The sequence below is a fragment of the Cebus imitator genome, unplaced genomic scaffold (assembly GCF_001604975.1).
Source record: "Cebus imitator isolate Cc_AM_T3 unplaced genomic scaffold, Cebus_imitator-1.0 Scaffold45, whole genome shotgun sequence".
In the NCBI taxonomy this organism is placed as follows: domain Eukaryota; kingdom Metazoa; phylum Chordata; class Mammalia; order Primates; family Cebidae; genus Cebus; species Cebus imitator.
Window position 1 is genome coordinate 10,921,558 of NW_016107360.1, and position 16,383 is coordinate 10,937,940.

Below are 16,383 nucleotides of genomic sequence, written 5' to 3' on the forward strand. Positions count from 1 at the left end.
AAAAAAAAAAAAAAAAAAAAAAAAAAAAAAAAAAAAAATTACCTAAGCCTGTCTGAATAGAAAAGCATTGCTTTTAAATTGTCGGAACACCCAATGTATTTACATAAAGATGAAAAACTTGTTCTATAAACACAGTGTTTCCAGTAGTGAATGGCAGACAAAATCAGAATAAGCACACAGAAGAATAAAAAGGAAGAGGAAAGAAAAACATAATAAATAACCTAATACCTTACAATGTTAGCTTTCACATAAGTATATTGTTTCTGGAGAAGGCAGTAGGTGGATGTGAGCCAAGGACTGAAGTGATAGGTAAACACACTGCTAAGTTGAATCCTGTTATCTGATTGTGTTTAAAATTTGATTACATTTCGCTTGACAAAATAATTAATTATTGTTAACTCCCAATTGTTAACAAGGACCTAGAAGAATTCCAATTGGCATTTTTCCCTCGTGTTGTGAATCCAAATGCATTAAAAATCAAGCTTTGTATACCTTCTTTACAAATGTCATTTTGGGGCATCTTCTTACCTTGCTAAGAATGTAAATCACATCACCACGCTTAAATGACAACTCATCAGAAAAAGCTCCAGTGCAATCCCACAAACCCTGGTAAAAATTAGCATAATCAGTGCTTTTATCCCCTAGGAAAAAGAAAGAGAAAGCATGAGTTAGGGCATTCATGTAATAACCCCTCATTTCAAAATAAACCAACAGAAATTAAACAATGTCCTAGATCACCAAAATAATCTAAAAAAACTCTGTCCTGAGTAAATGAGTATTTTATTACATCCACATGACTCCTATTTCTCAATATCCTCTTAAGGCAGCTTTCAAAAAGATCTGATTTTGAATCTCTGCTTTTCTTTTTCTGCCTTTCATCTAAAACCTGTAACTGCTATATGCTGTCATCAAACCAGCACCTAAAGATTGCTTCCCACTTATTTTAAAGAACAAATCTGAGCCCACTTGCAACATGTTTTGAAGTTATGTCTACCACACTTCACAATGAGCAATATCCATGAGATGTAACACACACTTTGTGAAATAACCATCTCATAGAACTTGGGACACTCCATGAAAATAATAACAGTATTCTCCTAAGAAATGCTAACGACACTGAGATTTTATGGAGTTAATGTACAAATATAAAACCAAAACTAAGGAACCAAAATTAAAAAAAAACTAAACCCTAGAGCTGGTTAATGGACGAGGACAACGTGGAAATGATATAGAGAGTAGTTGCAGCAGTTTTCCTTAGTGACATTTGTACCCAAAGCCGCTCAAAGTTATCTTTGAAATTTTTTAGCAACTTTGAAATTGCCAGTGTTGAAGCTGCATTTTTCAACAGATTTTTGTCAGCCCCAGTTTAGGACATTAGGCTCTGAATAAACATGCAACGTACACTGGAGTATCAGCTCATCCTTCTAACAGCATAAGCACAATGGATGTGATGTGCTCAAACTGCCATATAGACCATTAACTGATTGATTATTTAGTACTTTCCACTCTGTAATACCACAATAAATAGGTAATAAATACTTTGTCACTTATACAGTGTGGATCTCCTGAAACACAGAACACAGTTAAACGCACTGACGCTTTTGTTACACGAAGAACTGTTTCCTGTTTTTAATTTCATGATAATTGAGTTTTGATGAGTTAACACAAAAAGAATTCAAGTAATATCAATAAGATGTCCATGTAGTCACTAGCTATGCAGAATATATATGTGCTGACAACTTATATCACTGGAATGTCATCTTTGAATTCGGAGGGGATAACTGTTGAGACACATGCTGGTCCAGGGTTGTCATCTCAGTATTGTCACATGGCTCTCAAACAGCAGGCTTTTTTTTATGATTCCAACAGTTAGTCACATTAGCACATCATTAGGGTGTTCATCTTATTACACACAGTTTGTGATTTATACAAAGTGTTAGTTTACTAGAAAATTTAAAAATTCTCTTTAATATATAAAATATTTTAAAGCCAAAAAAGAATCTAAATAATTTGGAGTCTGAATATTTAGGAAATGGAATGCTGCTTTTCACTTACAAGAAAATAAAGATGGATTAGAAGACGTACAACCTAGCAAAATCCCTCTATTAAATTTTTGTCTCTTGTTTTCTAAGAATGAGGGACAATGGGAGTGGGGACGGAAGGAGGAACAGAAAGGAGGAAGCAGTGGGACAGACAGATATTTTACTGACTTTTCCATACTTGCATTTGAGCATTCATCACTGATACCAGCAGGGATGTACACAAGCTTGGGAACCAACCAAGTACTAACAATGCTTGTGGCCACTATATTGCATTTTTCCCCCAAAGCATATATTAAGTAAATTCTAAAAATGGACACTAGAGGGCACTCCAGCTGGTCAGACCACTTCAAACATTGTCCATTTTTTAAAAAGGAAAAAAAAAAAATCACTTAATAATAAAGTGACTGATTTCCTTTAAAAACCACTTATTTAGACAAATAGAGATTTAGAAGTTGAAACATTCTAGTCAGATTAAATCAACTGGTAAATGGGTCAAATGTTGTGCCCCTTGCAGTCTGTCAGTGTCAGTTTAAAAGTCAGGGAATTAGAGCAAAGAGAGGATGACATCATTTCACATGCAAGGTCTTCCCCCACAGTAACTGGCTAGGAGGTAAAAGGATCTAAATGGCTGGTTTCTTTACTCTGTCTTCCCCATGCTGCTCAGCTTTAGGCTTGCTCCAAAAAGGTAGAAGAAACAAAACTTGGCTAAAAACTAGAGTAGAGGTTGTGGCTTAGCTATGTTGTCCCAGTGGGTTCCCCAGCTGTCCAGGCTGCCGCTCTTCCTTTTCTCAGATTCTCTTACAATAGTTTTTCATTTGATAGATTCTCAAAGGGGAGGGGAGAGAAAGAAGGAAAAGAAAAGTATATGGTGATTTCTAACACATAATCCTTATCACTTTGGGGTCTCTCTTCCCCTCGATACGCTTGGTGAAACTCCCATTAACACTAATGGGAGTTACAAGAGCACATGAGGGGAAGAGAGACCCCCACCGTGTGCAAGATGCATCTCTCCCTAGATGTGCATCATGAGCATTTCATTAAATCTCACTGCTGTAAAGAGGCAACAGAGCTAGCGATTTGGCAATACTGGGAAAAAGATGCATTTTCAACTGTGCTTTCTATAATCTAGATGATGATGTTATCCAAAGATCAACCTCATTTTTGTGTCCCATATGACAACTCTGTTAAAGAATAATTTGTTTATGTCACACAGCTACATACATATAAGATTTACTAGTCTATCTATTTCAGTATGCAATACTAGTTATAAAGCAGAAAAATTATAAGTAGGGGAAAAAACCCTGGCAATAGATGTTTATTAGCCTTAGTCTCCTCAGGGAAGTAATGTTTGAATTCTTGATATGAAATCTGGACACAAAACTCAGGAACGATCTTGTTCCTTAGAGAGCAGCAATCTCCTCTAGCTTACTTGTAAAAATTTAAAGTGTAGCTAAACATACACAAAAAAATAGCATAGACAGCCTCAAAAGCACAGTAGGTTTGCAAAAGTTAACACTGTTCACCCCTAAACACTGAAAAATAATCCATTTGAGATACGTTTTTTTAAAAAATGGGATGAGGCAAATGTCATAAACATACATTTTAAAGCACAAATTATGTTTAGTTGTCTTTACTACATGGATTAATTTTCCTATTGTATCCACATCATGATCTATAGTTTCAAAATTACCAAAAAAAAAAAAAACACCTTATGTTTCTTGTCACGAGAGGCATGAATGATTAAGAAAGTGAGAAGGAAAAAAAATACATTAGCCAGCCGGTGAAAGATTTAAACAATGTTCTTACTCCTGCTTTTAAAAACATACAAGAGGAGATCATTGGACAAAGCTAACAGAATTGTTATGAAACATAGATACTCTGCAAAGATGAAAAACATGACGACAGGTGAAACATATGAGAATAAGATAGTGGAGAATATCTTCCTTGGTGTTACAAGGTTTAAAAGCTATTTTAGAGAAGTAAGCAAATTCTATAATGTTCAAAAAATCAAATGGAATCTTTATTTTATATATGTGGGGGGTGTGTGTGTGTGTATATGACACACACAGTCACTCGCATATCTGCAAGATATATAAGTTTGAAAATGAAGAAACTTGTAAGAAACACAAGATTAATTTTGTTTTTGCTTACATATTTTACATTAGAAAAGTCTGTGTGTGGGGAGCGTTTAGTAAAATCAGTCAATGTGAAAAATATATAACATTCTTGAGTAAGGTTAGAAGTTCATGTCATGTGATGCTCAGCAAGATAGTAATACCCTTGTCAACTCACCGCCCTGCGTGGCAAGCAAACTTCTAGTGTTACATCTTTGACAGCCTAGGGAAGAGCAAAGGTCACTACTATGCAAAAGCATTAAAACTGTTGCTTGAAAAGAATTTCATGTCACTAAAGATAAGAATTATTGTAGTGCTTATATAGCTATTGCATGAAAGCCTAGATCTATTTACTGCATTCCTTTGAGGAAAACTGATTTTTTTTTCCTACCCTCAAAGGCAAAAATTTGTGAGATGTTTACTTTTAAAGAGTTTTTGAAAAATACAATTGCTTTAAGCCAAAATATTTATATCTGTGGAAGGACCACCTGTATGTATCTACCTTCTATACCTGCACTGAAATTTTTTTAAAAAGAAAACTACATGCTTTTGGCAGAAGCTTCATGATATATAACCCATAACATATACACTTAAATTATTATTGAACAGAGTCCTCAAAGTTTCGCTAAGCCTCAGTGTTTTATAGTTGCATTTTATAGGACTAGAGTGCTAACATGTAATGATTTTGTTCTTGCTTCCTTTCTAAAAAAAACACTAACCAAAACCTTTTGTAGCAACCTACTTCTGCTTTCCTGTCCAGGTCTAGAATCAGGCCTCTGTTTCCTTTCCACATGTCACAGTAGGAAGGACTCTGGAAAGCCACTTCCTGAACATACACTTCTTGTCCACCCACCCTTGACAGCTTGAAAGAGTGATGTATGGACATATCAGAGAGGGGAAGGTGACCCTAACTCTAGCTTTTTGCAAGACACAGAGATGATATGGCAGACCTTGCCCCAGCTGACATGTGGCTATGAAGAGGTGTAAAGTCCTGATAAGAAGGCAGTCTTTTTCTTCTTTCCGTGTAAAATAATTGCTGGTTTATCAAAACTAACCTCATGCTTGCACTACAGATATGGTTTATCTCCTGCTATTTGGAAATAACAACAAGCAAGAAAAGTTGTCCATATCATGTGATTTTGCACAGAGCGTGTGCAGTTATTTTTCCAGTCTCATTCATAATTAGTACTTGGGGCTATGTGCCAAGTGGAAATGGATAAGGGGAACATCCTTCCTAGCCTTTTAGGCCACCAGTGTCCTTTTCCAATTTTTAAGCTGCTGTCACTGGACTCTGGCATTTCTTACCCAATTCATTTGCTTGCTGTGTTAATCATATGCAATGAAGATATGCATGGCCAACATTTAAACAGGCTGCAGATCAATTAGCAGTCTTAAGTTTATCTGATTTTTATCAAAGAAGACAGAGCTGTGGGTCGATTGTCAGAGCCTGTGTCAAGTTGACCTTTTCAGAGACGTCTACATTGCCAGTCCCCTGGGCAACTTGTTGTCCCCTGTTAGTCTCTGAATGGCAGAAGTCTGTTCTGCTCAAGCACAAAGTATACACAGATGTCTATATTACATTCTTATAGGTTTGACAGCAACTGCATGTTGTATCTATAAACTGTCCTTTAGCAGTGACACTTCCTCAATGATGATAAGCTAATTTATGCAACTAAATCTCCTTTGTGCAGAAATGAAAGCTAATTGAGTCATTACAAAGTAATTCAGGAAGGAATACCTTGTATAAATTGGCTTACTTTATAAATCCTTCTCAAGTGGTTTTCATGCATCCTAAATGGGACTAAGCAGCTTATCAGCCATAAGATATCCAGGCCAAACAAGCCAACTTTGGGGAGCTGTGTAAATGTCTTCAGAACAGTAAGCACGTGGATAAAATGTAAGTGAACAAAAGCACAATAAGGTTTGCCAGGAAGCTACACAATTCATTACCTGAGGTGTGATGAACACTGTCCTGACTCATCTTCCTTTGTTCTTCCACTTTCACAGGAGCACTGCTGTCTTCTTCTTCTTCTGTAAACAAACATTATCAATGGCACACTGAAGGGTTTTCTCAGGGAAAACAATACAGTACTCACTCCATTTTAAAAGCAAAACTAAAAGTTTATAACACAAACATTATTTTTCAAAGAATAAAACAACTCAAGATTCACATTCCTTTTTCAACAATCTAACACTGAAAAAAGAAAATACCAGCTACTTCCAAATAGCAGCCTTTCAAAATGGCTTGGCAAAATTTAAGATATGTACTAATGCACTGCTTGTTTTGTTTTAAATACTTTTAGAAACTCATCTGGAATGATCTTCATTTCAGTAAAGCCCTAAATCCAGTAAAGTAACACCGAGCATTATACTGATGCACCACATTATATTGTGTGGCAGGAGTATCATATATAAAATCATGGTCCCTAAAACATCATATAGCAAGGAGAAAATGTGTGATTAAAAATGCAGTTAACCTATAAATCATTTATTGAGTATCATATAATTTCATATGTTTTCTCACTTAATCTTCACAGGATACTATAAGGATCCTCATCCTTCAAGGTAATTCCCCCAAAATTATACTGAGGACCTATTATGTATCATATACAATGCTGGATATTAAAATCTCATAGACAAACAATTTTTAATTCTCATTCTACAGACCAGCATATTTTCAGAGACTCAAAAAGGTGAAGTGACTTCCAATGTGTGTCATTCAAACTTAGGTTTGTGATTATAAAGTCAATGTTCTTTATCCTACATATAACCAGTGCTTTATTTACTTCTGTTTCACATTCATCTATCCCATTCCTTCCCCAGATTGTGGAAAGAAATAAGATAAAATTAAATGAGAAGAGTTTTAAATAGACTTAATAAACTAACTCTTTTACACCAAGAAAAATATTTATTATGTTATTTTTTTCTCACCTAATGATTTACATACAAACCTAGAAATACTTAAGGCAGGACAAATAAACAAATGGCATGCCAAAGAAAAACTGGGTTCAAAAAGAATCATAATTCCAAGAAAACTCCTAAGCTTTAAAGAAAAATATGCAAAATAAATAAATGTAGCCATGGTAACTATTCAATCAATCAATCAATCAATCTTCATTGGATATTAACTAACTGTGAGACAGAGGGGATCTACCAAGGAGGTAAAAGTAACAGGAAGCCTCTGCTCACAGGAAGCCAACAGCACATATGGGACGGAAGACAAGATCTAAAGGAAAACAGGCTGAAGGGCCCTAAACCTGATAGGTGAGGCACAAAGTAATGAAGAAGCATAGCAGAGAAATCACCCAACTAGGGAGTACCATGGAGGCTCCAAGGGATGTAGAGAATTTAAATAAGGAGAGAGTGTCAGAAGGATATTTCCAGAGTGATAGGTATGAACTTTTAAAGAAAAAGGTACAGTCACGTTCATTTTGACTAAAGAATCTGCTACACGTAGGCAAAGAGCCAGTTAGGAGTTATGCCCATAGTTTAGACCAGCTGTTGAGGGGCGATGAACATCTTGTTATGGACTTCAGGCTTTTATTTGGTGGGCAATAAGAGCCTTAGAAGGTTTTTGAGCAGAGAAAGAGTAAGACTGAAGCTATCTTCAGGAATGGACATCTGATCCCATTGTCTCAGATAACCTAAAGAAGGGGAAGGAAGTCCTGAACTGAAGGGGAAAAGGCAATGGAAAGGAGATGCTTATGAGAGGTAAAGAAACTAGAATGGATAAGCTTTGTGCTTGACTGAATGTGGAGGAATGAGGGGGGGGGAAGAGCAACAAAGGATGGCTAAAGTTTTGAGCTTAGTTGAGAAATGGCATATTACTACTAAAAGGAGGATGGCCAAGATAACCTGTCTTACCAGGGAACACAAGGAGTTGTGCTTTCAACATGAGGGATTTAATGTATTGGTGGGGCAACCCAGAGAACAGGTCCAGGGGCAACTGCAAAGTATGGTAGAGCAGTCAGGACTGCAGGTGGAAATTTAGGGGTCTCCTGAAAATTTTAAATGGGGATGAATCAAAATCGGCATGTCAATCAAGCTTGAAGGTAGTGGTACTTATGTGATGAATAGAACTGTTATGAATTTTTGTAACTCAATTCAAACAAAATAATGATAGCTCCAATATAAGGGACACCTGAAAATATCTGGTACTTTATTAATATTGTTAAACCCAACACTGACAACATGGTTCAGTCAAATAAATAGAAGACCTAATGAAAGTATACTACACTTTTAAAAAGTATCCTGTCTCTTTTCTTTTTAACAATTGTTATCTCACATATGCCAAACTTCGAGGACTAGCTTTAATAAATGGGTTAATACAGTGTTTCCATAGAAATTTTTAAAGGTATAAGGGGCATTTACAGTCATTTATTCTAACCTCATTTTATTGACAGATAATTTTGTAAAAGGTGAAGGAGAAAGCTTTCCTTACTTTTCACATTTGCTTTCTGTAGCACCCACTCCTCTTTTAATTTAGTCACAAATTCAATAGTAAGAAGTAAATTAAAAAATGGTTAAAAGCACTTTTCCTCAGTCAAAAGCTATAACCGTGTCAATGCAGTAAGAACTATTCCAGACTTTAAAGAGACTGCAGGAGCCGGGTGTACTGGCTCATATGCCTGTAATCCCAGCACTTTGGAAGTCCAAGGCAGGTGGATCACCTGAGGTCAGGAGTTCGAAACATGCATGGCCAATATGGCGAAACCTCATCACTACTAAAAATACAAAAATTAGCTGGGCATGGTGGCAGGCCCTTGAAATTCCAGCTACTCAGAAGGCTGAGGCAGGAGAATTGCTTGAACCTGAGAGGTGGAGGTTGCAGTGAGCCAAGATCGCGCCACTGCACTCCAGCCTCAGCGACAAGAATGAAACTCCATCTCAAAAATAAAAAAAGAGACTGTGGGATTTAGATTTCACCACCCAAATTAGCATCAAGATAAAAAAATTGATTACAGTAATTAATGAAAAAATGCTGCTCTTTGGCAAACTTAACAATGAATTTAGAAGTATTTGTCTATGATTTTTTAATTTTATTAAAATTTAAGTGTCAGTAATGTGTGCTCTGAATTGTATATTGGTGTCAGCTTTGTCCTTAGAAATATGTATTCTTAAATTATAAGAATAATGGTATTAAAGAATTTACTTATCAATGTTTAATATCCAAATTGAAATCCATGTGAGATGATATTTAATACGCAGACTTTAGAGGATGAGATGCTCATTAAGGACACTTCCTTTTTCCATTTTAAGCCTGGTAATGATACTTTTAAATCAAAGCCTTATGCATTTCTTATATCAATTTTTCTTAATATTTTAACAACTCATTTTATCAACTCATTTTATCTTGGACTAGCAATACAAACAGCTTTCATATAAAAGATAACAAAATCAAATATTGTGTATGTTTTTGAATCTTGGGCAGGAAAAACCCTCAGACTGAACCTTGAATGGAACTTGGCACAAAGGAGATGTTCAATAAATACAGAGTGAACAAATGGATTAAAAAATCATAAAAATAAATCTTAACAAAGCTCTCCAAAAATACATGTAAGAACAAGTGACCAAAACTTTAGGCAATAATCACCTTCACAATATATTAGAAATATATACATTCACATGTTTTTTATTTAGATTTATTATTAAATATGTATTTTAGTGTTGAGGCACAATCATTGCACAATACTAATTAATATCTCAAAGAGCCAGTGTTTGTGAGTTAATACACTCCATTCAACATTTTAATAACAGTAAACAAAAACAGCTCAGCTATGCAGTAAAATCCATCAAACCACACAGATGGTTATAAGGTTTTCATTATGTGGTTTCCATAGCAATCATATTGCAAATCTGGAAGCTTCTTGCAAATAAGCAGCTTGTATTTACATGCCTCTCAGCTGCAGCACAAAACTCTTCAGTGTGTGAAGTTATTATTCCAATCACACATTGTTAGAAGAATCATCAGGAGATTTTTTATCAGACAGGATAAAAATAACAATAAAGTGAGCTAAGTGCAGAAGAAAATTCAAACATAGTCACACATTTACTAAACTGATCAGTGAGAACAGTAGAAATGTTCTGGCAGTCATCAAAAGGTTTTAACAATAAACCCTGTCAAAAATATGAAATTTTCAGGAGCAATCAGAATTAAAAAAATAAACATAAACTGCACCCACACCTCTTTTTAATAGATATTTGGCCTTCCCTCTGCGTTGAGCAAAGAGAGGAAGAGTTTGAGTCTCCCCAAATATTTTTAGCATTTGAGGAAATGCTTAATGGGGGAAAAGTCATGGCCCTTTTTTTCCCCCTTTTAATCAATTTAATTTACAAATTGATCCAGTTCCATAACAGATGGATTATTACCCTAATAAGGATTACAAATCTGTCTAGCTATGCAGTTTTTACAAAAGGGGTATTTATGGCTTACTAATGTTCTTATCTTTAGGATAAATAACCAAAAAGAAGAGTGATTAGCAATTAGCTGACACTGCTTATAAAAAAGGCTGGGGACAATTTGTTAGCACCAACTCAAGGTTGTTCACATCAAGGCTAAGGACTGATTTTATCATCTCTTCCAGGGAGAAGAGGAAGATTATATATAAAAAAACCTTTGACTTACATAATGATTACCTTTCTCACTAAACACCCTCAGAAAACAGCTTTACTGAATTATAATGTATTTTAAAACATAAAACACAGTTAAGCTCTGAAATAAAGTTTGGATTTAGATCTCCACTTGCCCAGGCATTATTTATGTATTACATATTTTTTCTCAGGAAAAGTGAATATTTATTGCTTAAATGTCTACATACGCACTTATATCCATTATGTAATTAAATCCTCCAACAATTCTATGATGCAATAATAAGTACTTCTATCATCGCCATTTTATGAATATGAAAAATGAATTTATGGAGCTTGAACAACTTGGCAAGGTTCACACATCCATTTAGTACATAAGCTGGGATTTTAACTTTAGGCATATGCCTTAACTCTAAGTCATCATGTCTCTTCCTTAATTTTCACTAAACTCTTCAATTTACAGGTGGATTGCTTTCTAAAATTTTATTTAAATTCTGTCTGTGGACTTTGAAAACACTTTCACATAGATGAGCAGGTTCTATACTATCATAGCATTGTATCTGAAGTACATCTTAAGCAAACTTTCTAGTGCTGATTTAGAAACAGTTGCAACCTGGGGTGCCCCAAATATGTGGTCTTCTTTCTCTTCTCCCAGTTCCCCTTCCTCACCCTATAGCTTTTAACACACTCCCCTGTTCCTAAAGCCAATACACACTATTGGGCATTGCACACAAGATGCCCCTGAGTGGGAGATGAAAGAGGTGACTGGGAGAACAGAGGACACCACTGGCTAGTGCTAGCAGTAAAATATAAACGACAGGAGAAGTGCTGGGAGGATTTATACAAACGGCACACCACCCACTCTTCTCTCCCAGGACCTGTGGCAAGCCACAAACGCTGGTAGAAGGGTTCGAAAAGTTAGAGTCAAATCTAAGGTGTATGGGCAAAAGATTCAAAATTATGACAGCAAGGAAAAGCGAGCTCCCCAGGGGCTTACTACTGGAACTATTGGTAATATGAAGGATTTTTATATTATTTTATTACACTTCTAAAGGACTGTTCTGTCTATTCAATAGACTGATATATTTTACAGCAACAAAATATTTTTAAAAATATATAAGCATGTGCCTTTTAGTATTATATAAACTTCAAAAAAAATGGAAGGATAAAGACTGAGATAGGATAGCTAGAGTCATGTTTACTCTTATGGAAATTTGGCAAAGTGGGGCCTATTGTTACAGCTCTGTTACTCACATAAACTGGATACTGCTTCTAATTCTTGGTGTCATCTCTGTACTTCAAAGTAGGAAGAGTAAGTCTATCCCATAACACTTTGAAGAAGGATTTGGAGAAGACAATGAGATTACCAGACTTCTCAGGGGAAAAATGAAAAATTAGTATGCTGTACCAAGTTTATTACCTTAGGAACTAGGAGTTTTGCAACAATTTATTAATTAAGCAACCAGGAAGGTTAATGTGATATAAAAGGCAACAAAATAAGCAATAATTGTTTAACCACACAATCTAATTTTCACCTTTGACATTCTATTATTCTAAGATTTAATATGAAAAGGTTATCACTACACTTCAAAAGCAAAAGAAAACACTATTGAATTGTAGTAAACGTTTGTACTATGACATTAAAATTAATAATTCAAACACAAATTGGGAGGCCAAGGCAGGAGGATCACTTAACAGTTTGAGTTTATAGTGAGCAAAGATCGTGCCATTGAATTCCAGCCTGGGTGACAGAGCAAGACCGTCTCTAAGAAAAACAAAAACAAAAACAAAACCCATACACACACAAATTGGAAAATGTGAAAATAATAATTTTTCACATAGACATTATATTTGTTAACATCAGTTTGGATGTTGGGGAAAAAACTTGAACTCAAGGCAAGGTCTCATTTGACAGAGTCAGGAAAAGAAATCTCAGAAGGAAAAGAAACCTTAGATAGAATCTCTTTCAATTTCCTTATTTCATAGAAGAGGACGTAAACTGTGGGCACCGAATGACTGCACCGAGGGCACACAGCTTGCACCATGTACCCTTCTCCCTGAAAGTGCCTTCTGTGCACTGCAGACATTTCTGAAAAAGTTATCTGCTGCTCGAGAAGTACTCCTTTGTTTCAGTGTCTTGTATACACTTGATCGTCTACAGGCAATTAGGCAATTATGGCAAACAAGAATGTATATAAACATTTAAACAAGGTTGAAAACAAAGTTTTCATAGGTCAGATTTGGTTGGTCAGAAGCCACTGTGAGTTAGAAAATTATCCCACTCCTAAACAGTACTAGCTGTTAGGAAGTTATGAAATGGAGCTCCTTCTTGTCCGAATGAATTATTCACTGTATGATATAAATTCTATGTAGCCCAAATTCATAGCTTTTTATTAAAGTTTATAACAAATTCTGTAATTCTAAAATTCCTTTAGTCCAGGAAAGTCTGAATTCATTTCACTTATAGTAACCTCTGTCTAGCTCTGGATGTCTGGTACAATTACACCTCCTTTTTTTTTTTTCAGTTAAAGTAACACTTTTTCTTACTATTCTTGTTACAAGAGCAATATCTACTCATTGCTGAATGTCAGAAAATAAAGCTAAGCAAATAAATAAATCATCTATAATCCAAGCGTAACCACTATTAACATCTTCTTCTAGACTACCTTTATCAGCTACTGGTTTTTCTTGATTCTTCTTTTAAATAAAATACCTCGAATGCATATGTATTCATTGTCCCCATACATTTCTTATCCCAAATGTGTATATGCATTTCATTTTAAAGTATTTCAAATTCTTTTTTAGAAAGTAAAATATTTCATCTCAATTTAGATTTTTTTGGCTTGCTTTAAATTTTATTAGATTAAAAAATACTATCTAGTGATAAATAGGTTGATGTTAGGATTATCTGATTGTAATGTGGCTGTCTTATCAGGGTCTACAACTGCCTACTATAACCTCTGGAAAAACAGCTGATATATAGATGCAGAGCTCATTTGTTACAGGCTTTTGCTGTGTTTCCTCTGCTTGCCTATGCAAATATACCCTTCCTCATCATATACAGTGCATCTTAACCTCATTTTCAAGAACCCAAGAAAGAAAAAGCAGTTTCATAGAAAGAATCATCACCGTTAGACTTACTGGCTCCACATCCCTTGTACCAGCAGTGCTTTCCAAGATCTCTTTGGGGGGTGGAGGGTCTGTGAGGTCAAAACTATTTTCATAATAATACTGAGACATTATGTACCTTTTTCACTATGTTAACATTTGCACTGATGTTGCAGAGCAATGATGGGTAAAACTGCTGATACTTTAGCATAAATCAACATAGTGGCACCAAACTGTCAATGTATTCTTCACTGTCCTGCACTGGCATAAAAGGAAAAAACTGAAAGAACTCAGTTGCACTGAAGAATGTCCTTGATGAAGCAGTGGTAATTATTTTCACCTAATATCAACCTTGAGTATGTAATTTTAATATCTGTGTGATGAAATCAGAAGAATGTATAAAGCATTTCAGCTACATGCTACATCACTAGATGTTTAAGACTATGAGTGTTGAGCTAAAATTAGCCATTTTTTTTTCATGGAACACGATTTTTAATTGAATGACTGACAAACTCTGGTTATTTAGACTTGGGAATCTGGCAGACATTTTCTCAGAAGTAAACAAAATAAGCTTATCATTTCAAGGGAAACAGCTGACAGTGTTTATTGCCAATGATATAACTTGAGCTTTCAAGCAAAAATTAGAATTTTTGAAATTGTACCTGCCACTGTAGGCTTGACAGCTTCCCACTATTTAAAGACTTTTCCAATGAGATTGATGGTGATATAAACAAAATACGGGGTTTTTTTTTGGTTATGGCATAATTGTGTCCATATTTATAGGTTCTGCATAATGTAATGAACGAGTGTTTTCCAACTAACCAATGCATAATGTTACAAAATCAGGCATGGGTAAAATCATTCAACAAAGTGTAAGACAGGCCTATGAATTTTAATGTAAAAGAGTATGAAAAGTTTATTAGTACGGTTTCAGAGAGTTCGCCTTGTACCAGCTTTTAACTACTACTTGTCATGTCTGGGTACAATATCAAAAAATAATACTTATAATTACCTGCAAGTAAAGTACCTCCCTTTTCCTACTACATATCTGTATGAGGTGGATTTTCTTTATAAGTTAACTGTACTTAAACAGCATATCACAATAAACTGAATATAGAAGCAGATACGAGACTCTATTTAGTCTTCTGCCAAGACAGACATTCAAGAAAGCTGTAAAAATGTAAACAGTGCTGTATTCTTCTAATTTTAGGGGGGAAAATAGTTATTTTTCCTAAAAATAAGTTATGTACACATGTAATAGGTTTATAATTGTGATTTTTAAATTCATTAGTAAATTAACATTATTTAAAGATCTGTTTTAATTTCTAATACGGTAAATATTGAGATTTACCTACTTACCAAACTATTTATTGTTAGATAGTATCCTTTTAATCTAACAACATTTAAAGCAAACCAAAAAAATCTACATTGAGATGAAATATTTTACTTTCTATAAAAGGATTCAAAACATAAACAAAAGCTTTTGGGGGTCCTTGATAATTTTTAAGATTCTAAAGGGATCTTGAGATCAGCAAGTTTAAGAATGGCTACCCTGTACTATCTAGGGTAGATGGTACTATTTAGTTAAATATCTAAATACTGTTCATCCACCACATGAAAAAAATTAATATCCTGCTAACCTAGAACACTATTTGATAATTATTTTATATTCCCAAAGCACACAATCTCAGGATTGAATCATATTAAACTACTGACTCATATTGAGCTATTGACCAACATTCCTATGTGTTTTTCCCATTTTCTGTGAAACCAAGTCTTTCCTTTCTTGTACTTGTGCAACTAGATTTTTTGAGCAAGTGGGATATTCTATCATATTTCATCTTGTTGGATTTGACCCATGGTTTTGTTCTATTAAGAGCAGGCCTGTATCCAAAACATTGACGAACAGGTTGGATATAATAATATTGAAAATGAAGCCCTAAGGCATTCATAAAATCAATTAATTAGCACTCTTTGGACACAGCTGTAGAGTCAGTTATCCAATGGTCTCTGTATCTATGAAGATTTCATAAGAATCCTAGCCACATGTCTTACTGAAATCCAGTTATATGTCTGCAATTCCTTGAAACCATACTGTGTTCCAGTAATTAGTGTTTCATCTTATAGTTAACATAAAAGACTCTTTTTGATACTTTATGTTAGCAGTTTCTGGAGTCCTCTTTAGAGCCCATAAACTATCTAGAATTATCTGGTATCTGTGGTGGATACCAGATACCCTTTCCAGAACCAACACATGGATCCTCCAACTGCTGGGACTCGGGCTGCAGTTGGTTCACAGCTGTCTCTCTCACGAGAAATTGTACTCAACTGTAGGGAATTGGTTCACTCAAGATTACAGGGCATCCCAGAGAATGGTCTGGAGCCAGTGAATAGCTAATGCAGGAATACAAAGAGAGGCCCCTATTCCTCAATTTGGTACAACCCTGAAGAGTCATCCTAGCCTAGTCCTACCTTCTTCACTTTCATCTAAGGTATGTCCCAAGATCACTTACCCATAAACCTTGTACATG

General features: G+C 35.1%; 1 protein-coding gene across 6 annotated transcripts in view; it reads right to left on the reverse strand.

Moving 5' to 3' along the window:
- SKAP2 (src kinase associated phosphoprotein 2) overlaps window positions 1-16,383 on the reverse strand; it is a 225,285-nt gene that overhangs the window by 24,368 nt on the left and 184,534 nt on the right. For 5 of the 6 annotated variants that reach the window (XM_037737924.1, XM_017527033.2, XM_017527032.2 and 2 more), the window contains 2 exons: window positions 6,107-6,187; window positions 529-641 (listed from right to left, as the gene is read on the reverse strand). In XM_037737924.1, coding sequence (XP_037593852.1) covers window positions 529-641; window positions 6,107-6,187 — 194 coding nt within the window. The remainder of the gene's footprint in view (window positions 1-528; window positions 642-6,106; window positions 6,188-16,383) is intronic. The other variant, XM_037737925.1, reaches the window with a different exon arrangement.